Consider the following 26,451-nt stretch of genomic DNA (forward strand, 5'->3'; position numbering starts at 1 on the left):
TAGCGTTGCAGGCCAGGGGTTCAGAGCACTCGGATCCAAGACCTGGGGCTGGGCATCCTGGTCAGGGACCCAGTCCTCAGCAGGACTGCAGGGTGGCCGGTTGCTTGCTCAGGCACTTGAATGTAAATGCAGAAGACAACTGCAGGCCCTGTCTTTACCTTTGCACAGGGCAGGAGTAAGGGGGCCCTGCCAGCCACCAAGGCAGGACCCATCCCCACGTGGTGCAGCAAGAGTTGCTCCTTCTGGCCAAGAGCAGCCACTCTGCAGCAGCACCTCAGGTGCAGCAGGACTGTGGGGTGAATGACCCAGGGCTAGACATGGGGCTGAAGGGGAGTAGTTGGTGCAGGGAAAGTCACCAACAAGTGGGGTCTGGCATCAGCTTCCTCTGGGGAGAGGTGAAGCAACAGCTATCAGCAAGGCTCTGCCCTGCGCCCTGCCCTGGGGGAACCCAAGCCAGGTGTGGGTCCTGAGCAAGGCGGAGGCAACAGGCTTGGGCATCCAGTTCCCCCGCTCTGCAGGTCAGTGCAGACCCTGGCACATGGCAGGAGTACAGAGCCTGGCTGCCTATCCTCATTTGTGCCTTTTTTCCTGGCCGGGGCAGAAAAACCTGCATCTGCACAACTCTGAGGGGCACCGCGGGAAGTATCTGAAGCTGATGGAGAAGATTCCCGATGATGCGGAGGCCACTGTGGTCCTTGTGGGTAAGAGATGCTGATGGGGACCTGCCAGGGAGGCCTGGTCCCAGGTCCGGGACCCAGCCAGGCACCAGCTCATGCCTGCCAAGGAGCGTGGGCTACCCATTTCTGTGACCCCAGCTTTACCTGAGGACAATGTCACTCGCTCAGCTGGAGGGCCTGGCCCAAGTGACCCCTTGTCGCCTTGCCTGCTGTGTCCTGGGGTCTCAGGCTGTCCCAGGCCCTTGTCCTAGGATGGGTGAATCTGCTCCTTCTGAAGGTGCCAGAGGTACCTTCCAGCTTGTGGGGTCTGAGCCCGGGACTACTGCAGGGGACACCAGGCCAAGCTGCCCAGGCCAGGCTCCAGCAAGGAAGAGCAAGGGCTAGGAGGCAGGACAGCATGGCCCCATCCTGCTTCACCTCCTTCCCTGGCCAAGCGTCTCAGAACTCGGCCTGGCACCAGCTTCGTGTCTGGGTGAAGCTGTTTTCAAACCTGTTTTGCCCACCTTGCCTAGAAGCCAGATGCCCAGGCCTGTCTCAGAGCCCCGGTGCAGGGGCCGGGAATGGTCCTGAACTTTGGAGGGAGACACAAGTGCGAATGCTGCAGGGCCATGTGAGCTGTGATGCGTGGGGACCCCTGCAAGTTTTGTGATCCCTCTGTCACTTGTGCTGGTTGGAAATGGCCTGGTGTTGCACCAGGCAGAGCCTGAGAAACGGTCTGAACGCAGGAAGAGGCTCTGGAGCAAGGGGAGCGACCAAGGCCCCATCCTCTGGCCCTCCACAGAGCACAGAGTTGAGGAAATGCTTGATGTGAAAGAAACAGGGCAGGGCCAGAAAGGGCTGGGCATTGGCTTGGGTGAGGGGGACATCTGGGACATCAGGAAAAAGGGACCGTGCGAGAGGTCCCTGATCGTTCCAGTGCCGGCCACAGTCAGGACAGCAGACCTGGGGTGGGGGGCTGCTCTTCCATCTCTCCCTGGTCAGGATCCTTGTTGTCACAACCCTGAGATGCCATCTCTGGGGCAGGGCTGAGCTGCTCAGGAGAGAGCCGCTGCAACGATTCACATCCATCCCCTCCCCAACCCCATCTGCACCTGCTCAGCTGACAGCACTGCCCTGACTGCCCCCTGCACAGTGCTGGGTGGGATGTGGGAAAGGGGCATTGTGAACATGCCTGACTGACTTCCTGAGAGAGACCTGTGCACGCTGCAAGGATCTGAGGTCCTAGAAGTGGGCCCAGCTGCCTAGACTGGGCTCAGGGTGCCACGGTTGCTGGGGTTACCTGGAACAGTTACCTGCCCAGGCCAGGGCTCTGGGACCTGCCCTGCTCCAGCATCCAGCCCTATTCAGACATGTAGGACTGAGTTGTTTTTGCTGGGCTCAGTGCAGGGTAGCGCCTTGAGCCCTGTATAACTGAGGCAGGGAGCTCTGGTGAGGCTAAGGGTTTTCAAGCTGCACTGGCTCTGCATGGGCACTTTGGGGCACTGTTACTCAGAAGTAGGTTGTTTGTGGGAGACAGCTTTATTTTGGGGTCCTCTTGGTCAAACAGCCCTGGATTTGCAACACAGATGGTAGAGGTAACCACATGGGTGTCATGTACCCAGGTCTGTGCCAGGCTTTTGGCTTAGTCCTGCATACCACTGACTGAAAAGCAAGCCCTGTGCACTATCAGGGGGGCCTATGTTAAAGGGATCAAGAACTGACTCATGACAAGTGTGGTCGTTACTGGGGAACGGTTGCTGAACACAAGGGCTGGTAGCAGGGTCCCATGGAGATCAGTGCATGGCCCGGTGCTTTTCAGTGTGTTCGGCTCTGGCCTGGGAGGCAGTGCCTGGGTCACGGAAGGACAATCATGCGTCTCTCCGTGGGGTCTGAATTGTTTCAGGTGGGCCCATCAGTGTTAAGCGTGAATGTAAGGGGACAGGCATCAGGCTGGATGGGCCCTGCACAGAGGCTCTTCTCTTCAGCATCACTTTCTGCTGCGGTGAGAGGCAGGATGCCAGGCTGGTAGGCCCCACGGGGCTGTTCAGATGTTCTTAACTCGTCAGTCCATTTTATTGTGCTTTGGAAGCCAGACTACTCGGTGCCGGGCTCCCGGTGCCCGTGTTCTCTGGGTCCAGCTAATGACAGCGCCGTATTGGCTTTGCTTGTGTTTTCTCCAAGCTAGGGACAAAAGCATGTGATAAAACCTGGCTGTTTTGCAAACAACCTGTTTGTGAGGGCACTGTGCCCCAGGTTCCCCTGGACCAGGCGACCCCACACTTCCCATCACCTGCAGTCAGGGAATACCTGTATGAGCCCATGTATGTCTAGCAGGGGCCTTTCCCTGGGACAGTGCTTCTGGGGGGCATCAGCATCTCCTGGGGCCTGGTTCCCACTGTGATCTCATTCATAGGATCATAGGACATTTGGGCTGGCAGGGCCCTCACATGGCCACATCTAGTCTAGGATTATTCCTGACTAAATCATCCCAGCCCTGGGTCTAGCCAGCCTGCTCTTGAGAAATCCCAGGCATGGAGATGACAATGGCTTCTCTAGGTGCCTGATCCAGTGCCGGGCCCCCCTGACCAAAGTCTCTGCCCTTCGCAGGCTGCGTGCAGTTCCTGGAGCAGCCCACCATGGCTTTTGTCCGGCTGAACGAGGCCACGTTCCTGGAGTCTGTCCTGGAGGTCCCGATCCCAGTCCGGTTTATCTTTGTCCTGCTGGGGCCCAGCCAGGCCAACATGGATTACCACGAGATCGGGCGCTCCATCTCCACCCTTATGTCCGACAAGGCGAGGAGCAGGCTGGGCCATCGCTAATGCTGGGGGGGTGGGAGAAGGGACAGAGGATCAGGCACAAGACAGGGCAGCTGCAGAGATGCCGTTGCTGTGTCAAGGCCTCTGCTGGACAGGAGCTGGGGGTGGGCATGGCCGAGGGGGCAGGTCTCGTCCAAGGATCCCAGCCCAGGATGGGAGGCTCAGGGCAGGGTGGGATCCCCCAGTGCAGAAGGGCCCCGACAGTCACGCTGTACTGGGCAGCGAGTGCAGAGGAGGGCAAGAGCGAAGGGGTCCCCAGAGGTTGAGGGAGGAGAGGAGGTGTGGTGTGCACCTCCAGTGCGCTGAGTCAGGCAGAGGTGTTGGCCCTGGAAAGGGACAGGCAGACCAGTGCATCAGAGCCCCTGGGCCCAGTGCCTGGCACAGCAGGCACCAGCACCCAAACTGGATGCAATGGTGACTGTTGCAGATGGAGACAGGGCTGCGCTGGTCCCTCCTGCTGGGGCATCCAGGAAGATGCATGCTGCCTCTGCTGGGGCAGGGAGGGGAGATGCGTCATCCCGACTAGCAGACAAAAGGGAGGCGACCATGACATTGGCCATGGGGAGAGAGGGAGTGACACATCCTGGGGCTGGCTCCCAAGTTCCTAGCTGCAGCAATGCCTTCTCCCTGCTGGCTGCCAAGCCCAGGTCGGCAGGGAGTGGTTTGAGGACCACAAGCTGGGAGACGAGCCCTGGGGAGGTCCTGCTTGTTGGTCAGGAGGGGAGGGACTGGGGCTGCAGGCAACATTTTGGCCAAGTGCCTGGACCTGGCAGTAAGGCAGGTGCTGGAGCTGGAGGGTCTGGGTGCACAGGAGGAAGGCACTGTGATGCTGTGCTGAGGACCCTGACTCTAACCTAAACTTATCTCTGGCGGCAGCTCTTCCACGAGGCTGCGTACCTGGCCGACGACCGCCAGGACCTGCTCAACGCCATCAATGAGTTCCTGGACTGCAGCATCGTCATCCCCCCATCGGAGGTGGAGGGCAAGGACCTGCTCCGCTCCATCGCCACCTTCCAGAAGGAGCTGCTGAGGAAGAGGAAGGAGCGGGAGCAGAAGAAGTCCACAAAGGAGGGCATCGCCCAGGAAGCCAGAGGTCTCTGCTGTGTTCCCTTGTCTGCCCAGGGGATGGAGACTGAGCCTTGGGTGCTGGCTGTGACCCTGCGGGGCTCCCCCTGTCCTGGCCCAGCAGGGGTGTGGGGGAAGGTCAGGACAGGGTGAGCAGCGGGGGCCTAGGCTGTCAGGGCGACAGTGTTTAGGGAGCTGCCAATGATAGCGTCACGCCAACTGGCCACATGGCAGGCAGGTTTGCTCCAGCACGTACATCCTGGGGGAAGGGGGCTCGGGTCCCTGTGTTCCCGTCGTGACCCATGCGCCCTGCCACTCCCCAGAGCTGTGCGAGGTGAAGGCTGAGGAGGAGGAGGAGGAGGCAGAGGACGACCCCTTGCGGCGGACCGGCATTTTCTTTGGCGGCCTGGTGCGGGACATCAAGCGCAGGTACCCCAAATACCTCAGCGACATCCGGGACGCCCTGCACAGCCAGTGTCTTGCGGCCGTTCTCTTCATCTACTTTGCTGCTCTCTCTCCTGCCATCACCTTCGGGGGACTCTTAGGTAACGGGCCTGCGCTCGGTCTGCACGCTCCTGCCTGCCAGGTGCCCTGCTGGGCCTGGACGGGGCTCTGGCTTGGGGGCTCGTTTTGCTGCATGCGCATGGCTACCTTCCTCCCTGCTGCTCAGCCCCTGGCCTGTCTGCAGTTCCTTTCTGAGCACTCTCCGGCATGTCCACCTTTTGCAGCAGCGTGGAGCCAGGACCAGGCGCGGCCTTCCAGGAGCAGCACTGGAGAGAGCCCCTGGGCTCCTCCCTTAAGTGCTCTGGTGTGTCCCAGCTGGGGCTCCTTGATGCACATGTTGTTCTCTGTCTCTAAGGGGAGAAGACGGAGGGTCTCATGGGCGTCTCAGAACTGATCATCTCCACCTCGGTCCTGGGCATCCTGTTCTCCCTGCTCGGGGCCCAGCCCCTCCTTGTCATCGGCTTTTCAGGACCCCTCTTGGTGTTTGAAGAAGCGTTTTACAAGGTGCGTGTCAGCCTTTGCCACATGTGGCCAGGGCTTGTCCCACCAGTGCCTGTGGCCTGGCCCATCTGCGCAAGGCCTTGTGGCATTCCCCTGATGCCTGCAGGGCGGTGCTGGGGCTGGTCAGGTCATCTGCAACTGCAGAGCTTCTGCAGGGACTGTAGCATATCCAGCCATGCAGGACACCTGCAGCCGGCTTTGCCGGTGCAGCCTCTTCTGTGGGGTAGGCTGGGCAGGGCTATGCTGCCACAGGCTCCGAGCCGTGGCTTTGCTGTGGAGTCATTTTTCCTTTGCAGTGTTGGGAAGGGAGGGGAGGTAAGCGATGGCTGGCATCCCTTGGCCACACACCAGCTGACAGGTATTCACAGGCCTGGACAGGGCCTCGGGGCCATGGAGCCTGGGCAGGACCATCCCTTCAACAAGAACAAGTGCAAAGTCCTGCAGTAGGGACAGGATACTAACATGCACAAATACAGACTGGGGAATGGCTGGCTGGGCTGCAGCACTGCACAGAAGGGTCTGGGGAGCAGCGGACCATGAGCTGAACAGGAGCCAGCAGTGTGCTCGGGCTGCAAACCAAGCCAGCAGTCTCCTGAGCTGTATGAACAGCAGTCTCACCTGCAAGTGAGGGGCAGTGATTCTCCTGCTCTGTTCAGCATTGTATACAGTGCATACACTGTGCAGCCATGCCGTGTCCAGTGCTGGGCTCCGCATTGCAGGAGAGATGTGGACAGATTGGAAAGAGTCCAGTGAGGAGTGACAGCAGTCATCAGGGGCCTGGGATACCTGTGAGGACAGGTTGAAAGAGCTAAAGGTAATTAGTCTGGAGAAGAGAAGACTGAGGGGGGATTTGATAGCAGTCTCCAAATACCTAAAGACTGTTATCAAGAGGATGGAGATGGGCTTTTTTCTGTGGCTGTAGGGGACAACTGGCCTCAGGCTGCAGCAGGGAAAATTTAGACTGGAGACAAGGGGGAACTTTCTGACTCTGAGGAGGTCAAGCACTAGAACAGGCCCCTCGAAGTGGTGGAATCTCCATCCCTGGAGACGTTCAAGGGCAGGTTGGACAGACCCATGGCTGGGATGGTCTAGGGATGATCCTGCCTTGAGCAGGAGGCTGGACTAGATGTGACCTCATGAGGTCCCTTCCAGCCCCTCTTTTCTCTGGTCCCATGACCCTCGACCAAACCATCCTGCTCTGAACTTCCAGTGGTGGCAACTCCTGTGCTGACCAGCAAGTGCTTCTTAATGTGACCTAAGTCTCCCTTGCTGCAGTTAGTTCACATCCTGTCCCCCATGGATGTAGAGAATGACAGGTCAGTCCCCTTTCCAGCAGCCCTCATGGCATTAAGAGATCGCTTTCACATCCCCTTGGTTGTCTTTTCTCCAAGCTGAATGATCCCAGGTTATCCCTCCCTCTAGCACTGCCTGCCTCAAGGCTGGAGTGCCCCGCTGAGGTGCAATGGCTGATGGGAGGGCAGGAGTCTGTGACCCTTGTCAGGGAGTCAGCCCTGCCTTAACCATGGCCCTGCTGTGGGGCCTAGGAGGATGTCCTCACGCTTCTCAACTGGCACTCAGGGGTCACGTGGGCCAGGGGGGGAAGAAGCAGATGCTCAGACTGTGACCATGACCATGACTGCCCCTTCCTCCCCATCTCAGTTCTGCCAGACCCAAGGCATTGAGTACCTGACAGGCAGAGTGTGGATTGGCCTGTGGCTCATCGTCTTCATCTTCATCATTGTGGCAGCTGAAGGCAGCTTCCTAGTGCGCTATATCTCGCCCTTCACGCAGGAAATCTTTGCCTTCCTCATCTCCCTCATCTTCATCTACGAAACTTTCTACAAACTCTACAAGGTGATCCCCCTCCCAATGCCTTCTGCCTGCCCCCATGGGTGGTAGCAGCCATGCCCCAGCTCCTCTGGGCAGTGATGGTGTCTTCTGGCCCCCCCTCCCCACAGGCAGTGACGTGCCCCTTCATGCACCCTTGCCCAGGTGTTTGCAGAGCACCCCCTGCTGAAGTTTTATCCACCGAGCCTGCAAGGCAGCCTGAACACCAGTGCACTCTCTGCAGACGCCATGACGCTGGGAACCCGGATGCAGCCCAATACCGCCCTCCTCTCCCTCATCCTCATGCTGGGCACCTTCTTCATTGCCTTCTTCATGCGCAAGTTCAAGAACAGCCGCTTCTTGGGAGGGAAGGTAGGTGCCCAGGCTTGTGGCTGTTCTGCACACGCTGCCCCCAGCCCCTCCACCCAGGCATTGCCCTCCAGAAACACACCTTGCTGCCTGCTCTGACGCATCAGGGCTGGTGCAGGGGTCTCTGCAATGACCGAGTGAGTCAACATACCAGTAGCCCTTTGGCTTTGTGATGTGGCTGGGCCCCAGGCTCCAGCCTGCAGAAGAAGATGGCTGCAGCAGCTGGGTCCTGCTGGCCCCTGTCATTGCCATCCATGGCTGCTCCTGCCCATCTCTGCACCCAGGGCGCCAAGGCCAGCAAGGCTTCTCTGATGGAGTCTGTAGCCCAGAGTGTGGTGCACTGGAGCCTCCCAAGCAGAGCGACTCCCAAGGACCAACATCTGTTTTCCAGGCTGATCTTAGGGAGGGTGAGGAGCAGGGGTGAGAGGTCTCCAGCATCAGGTCAAAATGACCTGGCCAGCAGGAGGGAGGATTGTGCTCATGGTTCGTTCACATGCTCAGGGCTGTAGTTCCCATGTGCTTTCAGAGGCGTCTCCAAGTGCAGCATGGCTGGGGACTGCCAGATTCACACCCCACGTGGCCAGGGCCAGCCCCGTCAGAGCAGCCTGGTGCACCTGGGCCTCTCACCGTTCACTTGTTAGCAGCACTCACTTGTGCTGCGCTCCTTGCTGCTGCCCCCCTCCCCCCAAACACATCCAGACGCTCTCTGCTTGGGACCATGGAGATCCACGTTCTGGAGGGGTCCAGCTCATCCCTGCTGCCATGATCACTCCACAGGCTCGGCGCATCATTGGAGACTTTGGGATCCCCATCTCGATCCTGGTCATGGTGTTGGTGGACTACACCATCACGGACACCTACACACAGGTAGGGCAAACACTGCCCTAGGTCCCGCACACGCAGCCAGTACCAAGCCACCGCACCCATGTGGCCAGGCTCCATCACCTCCCCCCTCCTCAGTAACAGGCAAGCCAGAGGCCACAGTGTACTGTTCCTGCAGCCCCCAGGAGTTAGAGCTCTGGCACCTGGAGTCCCTTCAAGGGCTGGAGCTTGGGAAGGGCTGCATGTGGCATCAAAACGGGCAGAACCAGGGGTGGCTGGGAGTTGTGCAGTCTCAGATTGGTAGAGGAGGGAGGAAGGCAGCCTCTGGCTATGCCTGCAGGCTGCAGCTTGGTCTGGGGTCGGTGCCCCAGAAAGGGAATAAATAGATGGGCCCCAAGAGGGCTGTGAAGCCTGCTGCAGAGAGGGGGAGTGTGGCCTGCTCCAGTGACCTACAGGGAGGTTACAAGGTGCTTCAGCTCTCATCTGGAAGTTCCCCCAAGGGGCAGAAGCTCCGAGAGCAGCGGCTCCCCAGGCTCAGATCGATGACCAGTAACAGCCGAAGTGAGAGGCAGGTTGGCTGGAGCAGAGAGGCGAGCTGTTGACAGGTGCTGGGAGTGGGCGAGGGGGAATGGCCATGAACAGCTGGGCAGAGGTGGCAGCTCTGGGACTTCCAGGCTGAGGCTCGGCATCTTTCTCTAAGCTCTGCTCCATCTCAGCCACGGGCTCCGGCCCGTGTGCAGTATCACAGGGCAAGGGCTTCTGGCCTGCAGGACACAGAGGTCAGTTTGGTAGCAGATGGCTCAGTTGGTCCCTCAGGGCCTCAGAACTGGCGATGCCCAGAGCCAGAGCCAAGCCCCATGGGTAGGGGCCCTATGGTGCTGTGTGGTGCTGAGTACAGGTTGGGGCTGGGGCTAAGAAGGCTGGATTCCCAAAGTGGGGTGGGAACTGCCTGGGCCATGGGGCCAGATGCAGTGAGGATGTTCATGTCATGTTGGACTGCTCCTACAGAAGCTGAATGTCCCTGCCGGCCTCTCCGTCACGTCCCCCGACAAGCGCGGCTGGTTCATCCACCCCTTGGGCAGCAGCCAGGCCTTCCCAATGTGGATGATGTTTGCCTCGGCCATTCCTGCACTCTTGGTCTTCATCCTCATTTTCATGGAGACACAGATCACCACGTGAGTGCCACTGCCTGCGAGCTGCTGGTCACCGGAGCCAGCAGCAGGGGTCCGTGCAGGGCACCAGTGGGGGTGGGTCAGCCCAGGGCGTTCAGGCTGTTGCTGGATACGGACAGCAGGGCACCTAGCATGGAAAGAGGCAGGCAGGAAGGATTCCTTGAGTGCTGGTGAGAATGATACCTCTGCCCACTGGAGCCTGCTGCCTCGGTCTTCTCCGCCTCACAGCTGCAGCATGGGTTCCCTGCTGTGCCCAGACAGGCCTGTGTGCACAGGACACTGTCTGCATGTTCTGCCCCAGCCTAGCCCAGGAGAGGATGCCTTCCTGGGGTAGCTGATATGGTTCTGGTCCAGGGCAGAGACATTTCCCACCCCACCTTGCCCAGCTCCTCATGTCTCCCTCACGACTGCAGTGCAGTGCTGCCCACCGGTGCTGACTGCTCTCCCTCTGCTCCTGCCCCAGCCTGATCGTCAGCAAGAAGGAGCGGAAGCTGCTCAAAGGCTCTGGCTTCCACCTGGACCTGCTGCTAATTGGCACCATGGGTGGGCTCTGCGCCCTGTTCGGGCTGCCCTGGCTGACGGCCGCCACTGTGCGCTCCATCACCCATGTCAATGCCTTAACTGTCATGAGCAAGGCCATTGCGCCTGGGGAGAAGCCCAAGATCGAGGAGGTGAAGGAGCAGCGGGTCACGGGCGTACTCATTGCCACCCTTGTTGGTGAGGCTGAGCTGCGTGGCGTGGGGGTGGGCTAGCAAGGGATGCGGCTGGCACTGAGCCAAGGTGTGGGCAAAGCTACCCCCAGCCTGTACCCCTGCCCAGCTGTCTACAGCTGACATCACTCCCCTGTTCCCCCAGGCAGCGCCCTGTTCCCCTCCAGAGTGCCTGTCGGGATTTCTTACCCAGGACACCAGCTGCCCCACTGCTCACAGCAGCCTGGAGCCAGCATCCCTCCTCCTTCACAGCCAGGGCCCTTGCACCCATGTCCCTTCTGACCCATTCCCTACAGCTCCCCCAGCTAGCGCTCTGTCCCCGTCTCACTGTAGCCCTCCCTCCTGCCCCAACACCCACACAAACACCATCCCTACCTGCTCCCTAGACAGTGGCTATGCCTCACTTCCCCCCACAGCCAGCCTCCCACCCCCCTGCACCCTACCCCATACCTACAGCAGACAGGGGTGCCTGAGGGCTGGGGTGTCAGGGGGCCCCGGTGTGTGCATGGTGAGCCCTGAGCACCATCATTGCAGGCTTGTCCATCGTGATGGGTAACGTGCTGCGGCAGATCCCACTGGCCGTGCTCTTCGGGATCTTCCTGTACATGGGGGTCACATCTCTCACTGGCATCCAGCTCTACGAGCGGCTGCTCCTCATCTTCATGCCGTCTAAGCACCACCCTGATCACATCTACGTTGTCAAGGTGGGTGAGCAAGGCGGGTGGGAGCTGCAGCCGGGGGAGCGGGGGGCAGGTGGCGGGGAGGTTTCTGTTGGGGGGTGCAGGCAAGCACCGAATAGCCCTGGCTGCAGGTGCTGAATGACCAGTTCTCTGGAGCTGTGAGATCAGTGGGGGCCTGGGCAGCATGGGAACCGACCACAACAGGGAGACCACTGCTCCGGGGGCTGGCGTGTGGTGCATCACTGCTGGTGGGTGGTGAGATGTGGGTGGGCTGGGTGGAAGAATGCTGTATTGCGGGGATGCTGCATTGCTGGGCTGAGCAGAGGTGTGACCTGTTGCTAGGGTGGTGTGTTGTGAGACTGTTGTGTGGCCCTTTCCGGGGGGGGCTGGAAAGTTGCTGGGCTGGCGGAGGCATGGTGGGTTGCTAGGACGGCTTGTTGCTAGGCTGGACAGGCGTATGGCATGTTGCTAGGATGGCACAATCCTAGGGAGGTGCATGGCTAGGGCGGTGTCATAGTGCGCTACTAAGATGGCACGGGGTTGGGCTGGGCCATGATGTGGCATGCTGCTGGGTTGGGCAATGGCTCAATGCATTGCTAGGATGGTGCATTGCTAGTCTCAGCAATAGCATGGTGCATTGCTAGATCATGTGTTGCTAGGCTGGGCGATGGTGTGGCGCATTGCTAGGATGGAGCGCTGTGAGGCTGGCGCAGTGCTGGGCTGGGCGATGGCATGGTATACTGCTAGGATGGCGCGGTGCTAGGCTCAGCAATAGCATGGTGCATTCCTAGGATCATGTGTTGATGGGCTGGCCCATGGCAAGGTGCGTTGCTAGGATGACACGTGGCTAGACTGAGCAATGGCGTGTTGCCTGGACGGTGCGTTGCTTGACAGCATGGAGGCACAATGCATTGCCAGAGTGTCGTGTTTCTGGGCTGGAACGTTGCTAGGCTGGGCCATGGCGTGGTGTGTTGCTAGACTGGGCGAGGGCATGGATTGTTGTTAGGATGGCATGTTGCTAGAATGGGTGGAGGCATGGTGTGATGCTAGGATGGCATGTTGCCAGGGTGGTATATTGGTAGGATGGGCCATGGTATGGCACATTGCTACCGTGTCATGTTGCTAAGATGGGCCGTGGCGTGGCAAGTTGCTTGGGTGGCACACTGCTAGGATGGGCCGTGGCATGGCAAGTTGCTTGGGTGGCACATTGCTAGGATGGGCCATGGCGTGGCACGTGCTAGGGTGGTTCATTGCTAGGCCAGGCAAGATGTGGCACGTTGCTAGGTTGGTCTTGTCTCCCCAGGTGAAGACCTGGAGGATGAACCTCTTCACCCTCATCCAACTGGCCTGCATTGTGCTGCTCTGGGTGGTGAAGTCGACCGTGGCCTCCTTGGCCTTCCCCTTCGTGCTGATCATGACAGTGCCCTTGCGACGCTTCGTGCTGCCCCGCTTCTTCCAGGATAGGGAGCTCAAAGCTGTAAGCTGCTCCCCCACCCAAGGTTTCCTCCCCAGTGCCACAGTGTCCAGGTTGCAGTGGCGTCCTGGAGGCAACTGCTTGCTGGGTGCTGGCTGGACCCAGCGCAGCCCCCCAGAGCCACGGGAGACCCTGTCTCAGAGCTCAGCTGGAGAAGGAGAGATGGGTGAAAGGGAGGGAAGATGCTGCTGCCGTGGGGAGGCCTGAAGTCAGGGACAGCGGTCCTTGCTTCGTCTCTCTACAGTCAGGGCTGCCTGGTATGCAGATCCCTGGCCTTTCTCCTCTGTGGCAGAAGCCAAGACAGGCCAGCCTGCCTGCTAGCCTCCCATTGACTGCCACTGCTGAGGGCACAGTTCTCCATCCCCTGGTCACAGGTCCCTGGTGCCTCCTTCCTGCTGCCCTTGCCCAAGGTCTTTGCTGCAGGGAAGGGCCTGGATCAGGCTCTGGCAGGGAGGAGGAGTCTCATGGCCTTCCCCAATGGTGGCTGTCCTGTAGCAGGAAGAGAGGCAGGGGCCGCCCCCAGCAGCAGGAGAGAGAAGCAGGAGGGAGGGAAGGGCTGGGACTAGTGGGAGCCAAAGAGGGTGGGAGCAACTTCAACCAGCTGGGCAAAGCTCCCAGGGTGGGGAGGGAGGGGAGGGCAGCGGTCCCAGGTCCTAGCTGCCTGGGGGCAGAGGCTGCTGGACAGTGGCACTGTATGGGGCTCAGCACCTGCTCAGGGAGCAGCCATGGCCCTCACTGCCAGTCCTTCTTATCCCCAGCTGGACTCGGAGGACGCGGAGCCGAACTTTGATGAAGACGGCCGGGACGAGTACAATGAGCTGCACATGCCTGTGTGAGTGGCTGCTGTGGTGCCTCTGCCCATGCTGGGCTCTCTTCTGGACCCAGGGCCGTCTGAACAGGCCTCAGACTCACAGCAAGTCAAGCAGCTTCTGGTCTGCGGCAATGAACAGCTGTTCTATGGCCTCTGCGGGGCACGGTCCAGCTGATCCCATGACACCCATCACCTGCTCAGTGGAGGCACCGTTTCCTTCTTCCCAGAGCCGGCGGGGCCGGGAAGTGCCTCTTGCACCCAGATGCTCCGTGGGAAACTGCACTCCCTCGGCCCTGAGCTGGCCCCAGTCCTTGCCGGTGGCTGGGGGCTGCATTCAGTGCATGGGCTGGTTAAAGGGAGCCATGCCACTACCTCCCATTCACCTGCTTCAGATGCCAGCCCAGGATCCAGGCACTGTGGAGGGAGAGGCTGGCCAGGCCCCACCCTGGCAGGGTAGGGAAGCGTCTCCTGCAGTCACAGTGCCAGGCGAGTCTTGCCTGCAAAGGGCCGGCAGCTTCCTGGGGCCAGACTCTGAAGGCAGCCTCCTTGCTCAGCCTGACAGGTGCCCTGGTCCAGCACGCCCTGCCATGCCTTGCTCCCAGGTGTTTGTGCTCCCCGTGGTCCTTTAGCCCCGGCCCAGCTGTTATTCCAAATGCTACCCAAAACGCTGCCCTCCGGCCCTCTTGCTGCAGCGGGGCCAGCCTGCAATCACATGAGCAAACCAGAGAGTACAGCACAGCTCTCTGGTGGGCAGCAGGTCACCAGCTGCCACAAGGAGAATCCCCCTCACACTTCACCATGCCTGGGCAGCACTGGGTGACCCTGCCCTCTCGGGGTTTGCTCTGAGCCCCCAGTGCCTTTCTGCAGAACCAGGGGACTGTGGGCCCTGGCCGGGGCTCTGGGGATGGGGGCACCCTGCACGCCTGTGCCCTGAGAGCAGGCCCTTTCCCTGGGGTTGCACAGTGCTTCTGCTTTCCAGACCTGAAAGCAGCTGGCAGCACCTCCAGCAAATCCCTCCCTCGGCCTGCACCATGTGTCTAAGGTGAGGGGTTGTCTGTCCCCATCTGAAGTCACGCTCATCCCTGGTAACCAGGTGTGATGTTACAGCTAAGGTTTGTGATGTCAGAAGGGGACAGCAGGTGGGCAGGGCCCTTGGGGGGGTAGGGCTGAGGGGAGTGTCCCCCCACCATCCCCCATAGGCACCAGTCTCAACAGCCACCGACTGGGTTTGCTGAGGTGTTCAGGCCCCTCAGGACACGGGGGCCTCAGCCCAGTGACTGGATCACTGTGGATCCCTGACCCCTCCCTGCCTGGTGGGCAGTTTGGCCCGGATCCCCCCCCAGTGATCCGGTCACTACGGACCTTCCTCCTGCTGCCCCCAGAGCTGGGTCCCCCATTAGCAGTGCCTGGTAGCTGGGGAATGAGCAGTAGCCACCAGGAACCTGGTCTTCAGGCCTGCGGTGTGAGCCCTGGGCAGCCACATCTCTGTGCAGGGAAGCCATGGGGGTGTCTGGCTGTCCAGGTCTGGTTCCTGGCATGGGTTGCTAGGGCCCCTGGCTCTCTGGCAGGCCCAGGCTGTAGCTGAAGAGATTATCTGTGACGTGCTCTCAGCGTGTGGCTGGGGGCTAACCCTAGCAGGCAGGAGGCCCAAGAACATGGGCTCCTGCTCTTTCTGGGGACAGGAGGGGATGGTGCCCTTGCAGGGTAGGTGCCAGCCTAGGATCCCTGTCTATAGCACTGCTTGGCCCTGGGGCCCCAGTCTGGCCCTGGCCCTGCCCCATTCCTATCCGTCAGTGGGCACAGATCCTTCCTTACCGCCTGGGGCACTTGCTAGGCTTTGGAGTCACGTGTTGCACCCACAGAGCCTCAGAAATACCCACCCAAAGGGAGAAACCCCTTTGGCGCCCACAGCCCTGTCATGCCCATGGATGCCCTCGCAGGTGGGAAACTGGTGTCTTCTGTGCGTCTGTGGCTGTGTGTCCTGTCCTCCTTGTGTAGTGTAGGAGGCCTGTTGTCTCTGTGTCCCCGGCAGCCTGGCTGTGTGTGGTGACTTCTGACTGTAGTGGAAACAGCAGCACTAATAAACCCTTTGCAGGAACACAACAGAGGCCTCTGCCTCCCTGGGCATGTGCTTGAGCCCCTGGGGAGGGGCTGCAGGTGGCCAGTCTTCCATCTCGGAGATTGGGGGTGCCTGGCCATGTGCGCCTTCCCTAGAGCCCACCCTTCTTCTGGCCCATGATCACCCTCCGCTGCCACTGCCCTGCCTGGAGCCCCTGTGGTTCCTGGGACCCGCATAGCTGCAGCATGTGCTGGACTCTGGTAAGTAGCCTGATCCCAGCCCGGGGCTCTGGGCAGGACACTTGGGCCCTGGATTGTACTCCAGCTCTCGCATGTGGCTTCAGAGTCACTCCCCTGGTGAGCAGATCCCTCCCCATTGCTTTTCTGGCTTGGCTTGCTGCTTGTAAAGCAGCGGAGACCCTTGGTGGGGTGAGGGGCAGAATGAAGCTACCATGAGAAGACAGACGCTTGTTCACTGGTAGCTGTGCCGCAGAGGTACACAGCACAGATGCATGCACATGTGCCCTTCCAGCAAAGCATGTGTGCGCACACCCAGTGCGCACATTACTGCAGATGGTAAAGTAGAGTCTGGCCCCTGCTGTCACCGTCCCTGCCAGCTCCCTGGCGTGGCATGTGCCGTGGAGCTGTGAGCCGAGCCAGGCAAGGACACGGAGTCTGTCATCTTTGCTGACCGGAGAGGCTCTGGGCCAGCCTCCTCCCACCCCAGCACCACTCTCTCCAGCTCCCTGCAGCGCTGCTGCACCTAGGGAAGAGACGCGTTGTAAGTGCCCAGGCTCTGGCACCTGTAGCCTGATGGGGCCCCAGAGGACAGGTGCTACACGGAGCCTGCTCTTTGGCTCCTTTGAGAAACAGCACCCTCCTTTCCAAATACCACGTGCCCCTTTCTCCTGCTCCCTCCCTCTTGCCTCAGGGTCCGAGCCCATTCCTGCTGGGACTCAACTCGAGAGGGTCCTGGCTACAGGGTCTTGCTCTTCCACTCAAGGTCAGCCCAGTGCTACGCTGGGGATCAGGAGGGGATTTTTATCACAATGGTCGGATTGGTGTGGAGTGGGGCATTTCTCCTTCCTATGTAGCAGGGGCCACAGCCTCTGGGATCTCTCCAGTGCATTTTATCAACCCTTTGCCACAGTGGAACATGGACAGCCCTTGTCCCCTGGCTTTACTTGCAGCGAGTTAAAAGCACCTGCTTTTGGTGTCTTTGGGCAATAGGTCTTGTAGTTGCGTAACAGGGTTTAGGAATAGGTTAGACCAGAGCTGCTCTGGAATGGTTTGGATGGGGCTGATCCCCTGGAGCAGGTGTTGGACAAGATGACCTCTGGAGAGCCCAGGTGCTCTGTGATCCCAGGATCCATTCCTCAGTACTGGAAGGGCTCCAACACACTTTCTTCCCATCCCTTGCCCTCGCTGGTGCCATGATCCGCTGCACTGGATACCAGTGTGTCCTGAAGACCCTCCAAGGCCCCATGCACTCCTGCCACACACCACTGCATTCACAGGCTCGTGTTTGTTCACACACGTGCACACACCTGCACATGCAAACCGACATGCTATAAAGCTGGCATGCCCACAGCCTCCGTGCAGGCTAAGCCTGGCCCTGCCCCAGCCATTCACCATTCAGATCCACAGCCAGTGCCGGCAGCTGAGCCTCTTACCACATCAATATGCCGGAGGAGGGCCGGCCTGACCGCTAGCTCCAGCACCCAGTCACTCTGCACGATGCTCTTGCGGTACTCCTCCAGCTCCAGGCGCCTCCCCAAGTCTGCCAGCTGTCTCAGGATTGCTTGGCACGAGCTGCTGCGCTCCGGCACACGTTCAGCCGTGTCCTCCTCGCCCTGCCCCAGGCCCTGCTGGACGTTGTCCAGCTCCCTCCTGTTGTCCTGCTGCTGCTGGTGCAGGTGGGAAATGCTCTGGGTGATGCCCCGGACCTGCGCTTCCAGCGCTCCTGCACGCTCTGCTCGCCCAAGCAGAGACATCAGCTCCTCCCGGCTCTCTTGCAGCTGGGCTCTCACCAGGCCAGCGCTGCCTGCCCCACTGCCTCCATCGCCACCGGTGCCGCTCTTTGCTCCGGGTTGTGAGCAGCCTCCCAAGAAGCTGTTAGAAAGGCTTAGGGGGCTGAAGGACCCGTTCGTCAAGTGCTCAGAGGTGCCAGGAGCCAGGTCACCCCTGCACCACCCTCTTCCCCAGCCCAGCCCCGAGGGCAGCTGGAGGGAGCTGTACCTGCTTCTGTGGAGAGCAACCCACTGCCGGGCAAGCTCTGCGGTGGCCAAGCTCTTGTGAAAGATGTTGGGGACCAGCTTCAGGACCTTCCTGAAGGGACAGGCATGGGGGGAGCCCCGTAGGTCTCGCAGGCTCTGGGGGCTCAGCAGCCGGTCATCGATCATCCCGCCCTGCAGCAGCAGGGCCCACTTCCTCCTGACGGCAAAGAGCTGCCTGGCGACGTCTGCGATGGACTCTGCGGCACAGGGCTGCTCCTCCTTCCCGCGCCCAGAGCCAGACGGGCAGGGGCAGCCCACGGGCAACCCAGGCTCTGACCTGCCCCCCGGCTCCTCGTTGACATACAGGTTCTCGCACAAGGGGAACACCACCTTGGCATCAAACGTGTCTTTTAAAGAATTCAAATAGCCCAGGTAAGAGCTAAGCCAGGAGACATAGGCAGGGATGCTGCAGTCCCTGTCGCCCGCTGGAGGCTTGGCTGCCTCTCGGCCTGTCCAGTCCTTGCACACCGCGTGCCTTCTCCGCTGCTCTACGCTCTGCACCTCGCCTGGCCGGCTCTCCGCGAGCAGCAGCAGCAGCGCCTTGCGAAGGGCAGGCAGGTCAAAGCCCTCCTGGCAGCTCCGCACCTGCTCCTCGAAGGCACGGATCTCAGCTCGGAGCGCAGAGTAGAAGGTTTCCATGGGCAGCCCGTGCGACCTGCGGCGGTGGACAAGAGTTGGAGACCCGTGAGAGAGGTGCACGCCATCCTGGGCCTTAGCGCCCACAGCGGGCCAGGGCACAGGCAGCGCGCAGTGGGAAAGCGGGGAACGAGCGAGGCCTGCTGGAGAAAGCAGAAACGGCAGCGCGGCTGCTGCCCACACTGCCCTGCACCGGCCGGGCAGCGAGGGCAGAAACGCACCGGCACGATGGACCCAGGGAAGGCATCGGCTCCTGCCGCCCTTCCGCCTCGCAGCGGGCAGCACCGGGCAGGCCTGTGCCGTCTGGGGCTCAGCGAAGGTGGGTCTGTCCGTCGGCCCCCTGGCCGCGAGCGTGACTGGCTTTATTCCCCTTCCCCACCTCTGCCACCTCCTCTGTCTGTGCCGCGCCTGCCCAGCGCCAGGCACGCGCGAGCCCCAGCCTGGCGGGCAGGGGCGATGCCGCGGCGTGGGCCCAGCTGCTGGCTGCTGCGCACGGGGCCCCGCGCCAGCCGACTCCTCGGGCGTGGGGCTGGGAGGGGGCCGGGTCTCTCCTGCAGCCGTCCTCGCGGGCTGTTCCGGTTCGGTTTGGCCTGGCCGGAGGCGAGGGCGACCCAGGCCGGTCGGCTGACAGCAGCCAGCACGCGCCCGGGCATCACGAGCTGGAGCCGGAGCCCAGGCTCTGGAGCAGGTGTCGCGCTCCTGCCCTCCCTGGGCGCGTGCAGAGCGGCCCCAACCTAGCTCGCTTGGCGCTGGGCGCAGCGACCTGTAACGGGGCCGAGGGACGCTCGCTGGAGGCGAGCGAAAGGGCAGCTTAGCGGGGCCGCAATCCGCGGGCAGCTGCAGCAGGGCCGGTTGCCAGCAAGGGAACAGCTGAAGTTCAAAGGCCGAGCCCACGGCTACAGGAGCAAGCGGCTCTGCGGTGGCAGCAGGCCGGGGACGGCGTCGCGGCGGCAGACGAGAGCAGGCGGCCGGCCGGCCAGTCGGTCAGTCGGTCAGTCGGGCACCTGAGTGGCAGGGCTGGGGCAGCGAGGGCCTGAGCCGGCGCGAGGAGCTCCTGGCAGCAGGAGACGCCACAGCCCCAGCAAGGTGCCCTGCAGCCAGGGAGGCAGCTGGCAGCCTGGGGACGGGGTTTTGCAGGTGCACAGACACGCCTTGTGCTGGGCTTCACCAGCCGGGGTCGGGCAGGAGCAGCTTGGAGGCCGCACAGCCGGCCACGGGGCGCTCCGTGTCCCGAGCCCCACGGGGTAGGCCACGGCCGAGGGCCGAAGCCCAGGCAGGGCCAAGGCCCCGGGCAAGAGGTGGAGCCGACGGGCCTGGGCAGCGAAGCTGGAGTCCGAGCTGCAAGGCGCAGGTGTGGCAATGGGGCAGCCTTGAGTGGTGCCCAGCGCCAGCCAGGACCGGCCAGGCTTCGTCAGCAGATGGAGGGTCCAGGTGAGGGGCAGCGCCGCCTGGGCTCGGGGCAGGCGAGGCGAGGGGCACAGCGGCCCTCGGGGCAGGCCCCGTGCGGGGCCCCGAGACCCCCCTGCAGCAAGGGTCCCGAGTCCTGCGTCATGCCGGGCAACACCGCGACATGCGGCAGGGCCGCCCGGCACCTTCCACGGGCTTGTCGGGTACGTTCCTGTGCCGCGCCGCGCCGCGCCGCGCCGTGCCGCCCCTCAGGCGCCCGGGGCCTGCCGGGCCTCGAGGCCGGTGAGGGGGCGCAGCTGCACTGCCGAGGCCGAGGCCGAGGCCGGTCTCCTGGCCCGCGGGCTCCTCGCTGGAGAAGGGGCGCAGCGAGGGCCTGCCCCCGCGCTGGCCGGGCCGGCTGCAGGTGCAGCTCGCTGCCCGCCATGCCGAGGAGCGCTCCCGGCCCGGCCCGGCCCGGGGCCGTCCTGACTAGAGCGGGCCCCTGCGACCAGCGCTGCAGCAGGCGGGGGCAGGTCGAGGGCTGTTTGAGCCCCGCCAGGCCCGGGCGTGGGGACCGGACCGGGGCGGAGAGGGCAGAGGGCCTGGCCGGGGGGGAGGAGGAGGATGGACGCAGTCCTGGCCGTGCCCGCAGAGCCCGGCGCAGGGGCTGGGGCGGCTGTCGTCGCAGGAAGGGGCTCTGGAGGACGGGCTGGTGAGCGGGGCCTTCTGCAGCGACGGGCAGGGACTGCCCAGGCCGAGCGGCCAGGGCCGGACGCTCCCCAAGACCCGGGGAGGGTGGTAGCTGGGAGCAGTGGCCAGCCGGCAGACAAAGCCCGGGTCAGCTGTTTAGAGGCGCTCCTGGGCTGGACACTGCCGGGGCTGGGGTCCCTGCTGACCTCGGCCGAAGGCTACGAAACATCCAGGGAGGGACGCTGCTGGGTGCTGCCCCAAGAGGGGAGGGAGGGCTGCAGACCCTGCTTGCTGGCCCAGACACAGCCCCTGGGCGGGGGTCAGCACGCGGCGGCAAGACGAGGAAACTGAGGCAGGCCCGCTGCAGCTCCCGCCCTGCTGAGGGGTGCTGGCAGGTGGACGGGCAACACCTCGCAGCAAGTGATGTGGGATCCCAGCCCCTCTTCCCCCTCGAGGAGCGGCGTGAGCCCAGCAGGGCCAAAAACACCTCCTCGCTTTTAGGGACGCGGCTGTGACGTAGCTGGAGGCCCAAGCCGGGACTGAGCCTGCAGAAGCCTCGAGGAGACACTGAGGCCGGGGCACTGCCTCGTCCAGGCTTCTCCGGGAGGCGATGCTCCAGAGCGGCGAGTCTCCAGCCCGTGCCCCGGCGGGGCAGGGCAGGGCCTGGCAGGGTTCGGCTGGGGTGATCCCGTGCTGGTGGGGAGCCTGGCCTGCACCTGACACCCGCTACATCTTTCCAGGAGTTCCCTCGCTCGTACTTTTCCTCTCCCATCGTTAAAGATAAGAGGCAGCGTTGCTAGCTCCCCGCTGAGCCTTTCAGTCCCACAAAGCACGAGACTGGCTAGAGGTACAGCATTTCCAGAGCAAAATGTCCTGCGTCCCTTTGCTTTGCCTGCCTTGGGCTTCCTTGTCCCTGTGCTGTTTCGCGGGCTGTGTGCCGGCTCCGTGTTTCCCTGTGGTCATTGCACAGACCTTTTGGGAGCGTGTACAAGGTGCTGCTGTCAAGGGAGCGAGCTACACACAGCTCCTCTTCTCAGACGGTTCTTGCGGGCAAGCTGGAGCTCGCTTTCGGGGGGGACTGCTGGGAGGTTTGTTGAAACGTGCTGGGCACTGTGTACACAGGACCTGGGGGCTCAGTCCTATGAGTGAGAGAGAGCTGGTTTCCTAGGGCTGTGGACCAAGCCAGGCTGGAGTAAGCTCGGCCCAAGGGACTTCTTACAGCATCCCTGAAATTCAGCGCTACTCTTGGATAAAGATGCAAGGGGTCGGTGGAATTATACAAAGCAGAGCCTCGGTAAGGACCGGTTTCTTTTGATCTTTAAACTCAAATTAATTTGTTGCTGCCACTAAATGGTCAGCTTTTAGAGGGCTGCAGGGATCTGTCCTGAGAGTGCAGAACCGTGCTGCAGAAGCAGTGGGGTAAGCTGGGGGCTTTAGCAGCTCCTTAAGGGGCAGCGGGGTCTTGAGGCACAGGAGGCAGCTTGGGACAGGGGGATAACTACATCGACTGGATATTTCTCCTGGCATGCACTGGTTGTCGACCCTGACACAATGACAGCCCTTCGCTCCAGCTAGCAGATTACGGAGGGGAAGAGGACAGGTCACTTCTCCCACCATTGTGTTCCTGCATCTGGCTGCAGACTACAGCGGTGAGACTCAGGTCACACCTCGGAGCTGTCTTTGGGAAGGTAAAGGCTAGCGGCTCTCCTGTTCTAACTGGAGGCTTAGTTGCTGGAGCACAGCTCTGGAGCCAGGGGAAACCCTGCCAGACAGAAAGCCCTGGCTCCACAAAGGGTCTCAGGTGGCTGTGCAGGAGTGTGGGAGGGGGTCCCCAGGGAACAGTGCACAGTGCTGTGGCTGTTCATCCTCTCCACTGAGCTGGGAGAGGGGAGCAGGCTGTGCTTCCTACAGGCTCCCAGGTGCCACTACACTGGGAGCGGTCACAAGTGGCAGTGAACACACAGGCAAAGGGGGCCAGAGGTAGAATTTGGGGTGGGAAGGGGCTCAGTACTGGCTGTATGGCAGCACCTTGCTACCAGGGTCCTGGGTGCCAGGACAGGACATAGACTGAGTTAAACAGTCCAAAGTCCAGTTCTCAGGGTGCAGAGATGGCTGAGCCCAAGCAGGGCGTGCTGGAAGGAGCTGGATCTAGCTGTGCAACAAGAGGTGCCTACAGAGTCAGCCGTCCTGGCCCAAACATGCACCTACCCTCATTTGACAGAGCCTGGAGGTGAAGGTGCTGGTGAGGAGAGGTCGGTCTGGGCTCCCCAACATGGTCCACAGGGGACTCTGGGGACAGCCAAGTGCAGACCTAGGGAGCAAGGGGGTTGGCTCTCCCAAGCCCTTGTGGGATGTGATCAGAGCCTGCACGTCCTGGGCAGGTGGGAGTGTCTCTCCCTTTCAAGTGGGGGGAGCTGAGACCAATACCAAGACACCTCTTGAGCACTGGTCTGTAGCAGGGGCTACTCCTGCCTGCCTCTGATGGTGCCGCTGATGCCAAGGTGCCCCAGAGACAAGCAGGGTGGCCAGGCTGGTGACTGCATCAGCTCACCAGTCTAATTGCTTTGCATGCCCCGTCTGGGTCCCTCCCTCCCTTCCCTGCAAGTGTGGGGACTTACCTGCTCCAGGAGAAGGGGGTGCCTGCAGAGAGGAGGGGGTGCTGGAGCAGGTGCCCTGCACTGAGCCCTTTGCCCGGTGCTGTGGAGGAGCAGGTCACGTACTCTGCTGGCAGAGCACAAACCTCCCTCTCCATGGTAACAGCAAGCTCATACACAAGCTGCCATGCGCACATGCACTCATGCACCTGGGTCAGCAGCAGCTCTGAAGTTCATCACTGCCAGGCCTGTCCCATGCTGAGCGCGACAGAGATGGGGCAGGAGCACTGGCTGGGCGCTTCTGGTCTCCACCTCCCCAAGGAAGGCTGTAAAATTGGGTTCCCAGTCCAGCGCTTTGCAGGTTTCTTGGATTGCTTACAGGATTAATGATAATTGCTTTGATGGTAACAGACCCACCAGATGGTGGCACTCATCAAAGCTGAGGCCCAGCCTGCAGCCGGCTTAAACGTTGCTCCCCCAACAAGCCTGCAGCATTTTCCATCCCATTTGCCCAAGGCCGGTCCCTGGAGTAGCTGCATAAGAAGCTTGAATGAATCCTGAGCTGTTCTGAGGATTGAGAGTAAAATGACCCTTCTGTGCCAGTGAGCTGGGAGCTGGAAACCTGGCCCAAGTGGTGCCCCTGGCCAAAGCTGCTTCCTCTGCTGGGATAGGGCCAAGGTTGTGAAAGTGGAGCACGGAGCTAGGGCTCAGACAGAGCCAAGGGTTAGAGGGTCTTGTCCCTCTGCTCAGGGCCAGCCTGATCGCTGCACTGGGGTCAGGAAGGAATCTCACCTTGCAGTCAATTAGGGATGGACTCTGTGTGCAAGGAAATGGGAGTGGGTTGCCTTCCTCTGTAGCAGGGGCACGACCCTCTTCCTTGGATCTTTGAAGGCAAGGTTCTTTGGGTGAATATGATATCTTTTAAGTTGGTCTAATAAAAGATATCATATTCACCCAAAGAACCTTGTCTGCTTATGTCCTGAGACCAACACGGCTGCAACCTACACCCTTGGATCTTTGAATGCATTCTCACACCACTTGCAGTGTCAAGGCACTGGCCATCCTCATTCCCCAGCTTCTCCTGGGACAGGGCCAGAGGCTGTCCACATCTAGACCCAGCACTCTTTCCTGCCTATGCAGGGGGTCGGACTCGATGATCTATTGAGGTCCCTTCCGACCCTAACATCTATGAATCTATGAGCCCTGTAGTAGTGCCCAGGGCTCTTGTGCAGGAATAGTTTAGGCAAGGACATATCTGGGATGGTTTGAATGGGGCTGCTTCTGCCTTCAGCAGGGGTTGAACTAGGCGTGAGCTCTGGAGGGGCTGCTCTAGCGTGCTATTGACAGCTGAGGTTCCCGGCAGTCAGTCAGCTGGGAGTCACAGATTCACAGAAGTTTCGGGATGGAAGGGAAGGGATCTCGTGAGCTCATCGGGTCCAGGCCCCCTGCTCTGGGCAGGAAAGACGGCTGGGGTCAAATAACCCCAGCAAGGTGTGCATCCCGTCCAGGGTAGGTGCCTGCACTACCCTGCTGAGAGTCTATTCCAGAATCTGCTTACACAAACCATGAAGAAGTTTTTCCTTATGTCCAGTCTGAAACCTTCTTCTAGGAGTTTATGACCGTTGCTCTCGATTTTTCCCTGGGGCACTTTGGTGAATAGTTGTTTGCCTGGCCCCTGATGCTCTCCCCTGATATATTTGTAAGCTGCCACCAAACCCTTCCAACATGAATGCTGCGTGCCCCTGGAGGCTGGGCGGGCAGGGCGAGCTCCCGCAGGTGACGGCAGTGCTGTTGGCGGTGGGAACATGGCAGCGGCAAGCAGGGAGCTGCCGCAGGCGGCCTCAGCGGCGGGGGGGAGGTGGTTAATGCTGACCGGAGGATGGCGACCACCCGCAGACATCACTGGTAGCGTCGGTGGCGATGGGGGGGCAAGCGGCGATCGCCCTCAGGTGCTGCTGGCAGTGTCAGCGCCGCCTTTTCACAGGGGGTGCACTGCCATGCTCAAGGGGTGCTGTACGCGTTGCCAATGCCCCCCCAAAGTCTTCTCTTTTCTAGGCTGAACAGTCCCACATCTGTCAGCCTTTCCTTGTATGGCTTGCTGTTTAGGCCTCTAATCATACAAGTGGCTCTTCTCTGGAAGTACCTCCTTGGTTCAAGGTCTGTCCTGGGGGAACCTAGGCCATGCCCCTGCTCTGTGGCCGGGTCTACCCAAACTCCCCCTCTCCAGAGGTCTGCCCATTGCTCCACCTCTCCCAGAGCCCTTGTGGGAGCTCGAGGTGGCTGCTGCTGGTTCAGGTACCAGTCACGGGCATTGCTCTGAGCTGCGTTAAACGATGTGGTGCTTAGTGCTGTGAGCTGCCTAGAGCCCACTGCTCTAGCACTCCCACCACTGGGGTCGGACAGCTGGTAGCCATGGCTAGTGACCTCAGGCAAAAGGCAGGGTAGAGTTGTACCTTATAAACTAACTAAATGAGAGATACAGAAGCTTTTGTAAGCAGCAGCTTATCTCATCAGATGCTAATAAGTAATCTCAGGCAAGGAGCCCTTGTGTAGACAGGCAGCTGCACAGTGGAGCAGGTAACTAAACATAAGTCTCCATGTAGCTGTGTAGAGTGAATTCACCGATGCTTATGAAGACTGTGGCGGGAAGGGGACCCATGAGCAGCATATTCAGACCCACCACGCTTTCAGATTCCTGTTATTTGTGCCCTTCTCCTCCAGAGAGCAGCAGCGAGTTGGCTTTGGGCATCAGGCAGGAGCTGCTTGTGTCCTTGCTGGTAAGGGCTGTGCAGTCAAGGGTTCAGTGTGCAGCGGTTCAGTTCCTGCACACAGCGGTGCCCTAAGCTGGGGCTTAGCATGTCTGTACATGGCTTCCTTCCCCTGGGGCTCTGGGTTTGTGGGGAGGTGCGCAGGCTCTGATCCTGCCTTCATTGGAGCCCAAGGAAAATTGAAACTGGTGCACGAGTACAAGAGCAGCGAGGATAATTGGACAGTGGCAATGGAGCAGCTCCAGGAGATGCCATGAATTCCCCATCCCTCTGAGCACATCTCTACTGAAAGGCTCCGTCTTGACCGGGTTACCGTGTTACTTGACAGCATCACTTGCACCTAAAAATCAAATAACTCCTTCTCCTGCTGTGGGAGAAATTCAGCTATCCCCAGTGGTGATGTGTAGGGGGTGCACATGCACCCCCTGAGAGCACTGGTGCACCCCTGAGAGCCAGTGTTCCCCGCTTAGGCAACGGGCAGGGGGGGCAGGTGGGAGCGCTGGTGCCCCTCTTGAGCCGGGGAGTGAGGGCGCCAGGAGAAGCGCCCCTGGCACTTCCAGGTCAGTGTGATCGGCCACAGGGGGAGCCCCCCGTCACTGCCTGGATGCTGGGGGGGACAAGCGCTCAGGCTGCTCC

General features: G+C 60.9%; 1 protein-coding gene across 5 annotated transcripts in view; it reads left to right on the plus strand.

Annotated features, from left to right (window-relative positions):
• Positions 1-15,510, plus strand: part of SLC4A3 (solute carrier family 4 member 3) — a 35,086-nt gene extending 19,576 nt beyond the window's left edge. For 4 of the 5 annotated variants that reach the window (XM_059727597.1, XM_059727599.1, XM_059727598.1 and 1 more), the window contains 13 exons: positions 602-701; positions 3,264-3,448; positions 4,349-4,565; positions 4,861-5,082; positions 5,397-5,545; positions 7,202-7,396; positions 7,535-7,741; positions 8,516-8,605; positions 9,569-9,735; positions 10,196-10,449; positions 10,977-11,146; positions 12,426-12,599; positions 13,355-15,510. In XM_059727597.1, coding sequence (XP_059583580.1) covers positions 602-701; positions 3,264-3,448; positions 4,349-4,565; positions 4,861-5,082; positions 5,397-5,545; positions 7,202-7,396; positions 7,535-7,741; positions 8,516-8,605; positions 9,569-9,735; positions 10,196-10,449; positions 10,977-11,146; positions 12,426-12,599; positions 13,355-13,432 — 2,208 coding nt within the window. In that variant the 3' untranslated portion in view covers positions 13,433-15,510. Of the gene's footprint in view, positions 1-601; positions 702-3,263; positions 3,449-4,348; positions 4,566-4,860; positions 5,083-5,396; positions 5,546-7,201; positions 7,397-7,534; positions 7,742-8,515; positions 8,606-9,568; positions 9,736-10,195; positions 10,450-10,976; positions 11,147-12,425; positions 12,600-13,354 lie in introns of those variants that run through there. The other variant, XM_059727600.1, reaches the window with a different exon arrangement.
• Positions 15,511-26,451: the final 10,941 nt, after the last annotated feature.

The sequence above is a fragment of the Alligator mississippiensis genome, chromosome 4 (assembly GCF_030867095.1).
Source record: "Alligator mississippiensis isolate rAllMis1 chromosome 4, rAllMis1, whole genome shotgun sequence".
In the NCBI taxonomy this organism is placed as follows: domain Eukaryota; kingdom Metazoa; phylum Chordata; order Crocodylia; family Alligatoridae; genus Alligator; species Alligator mississippiensis.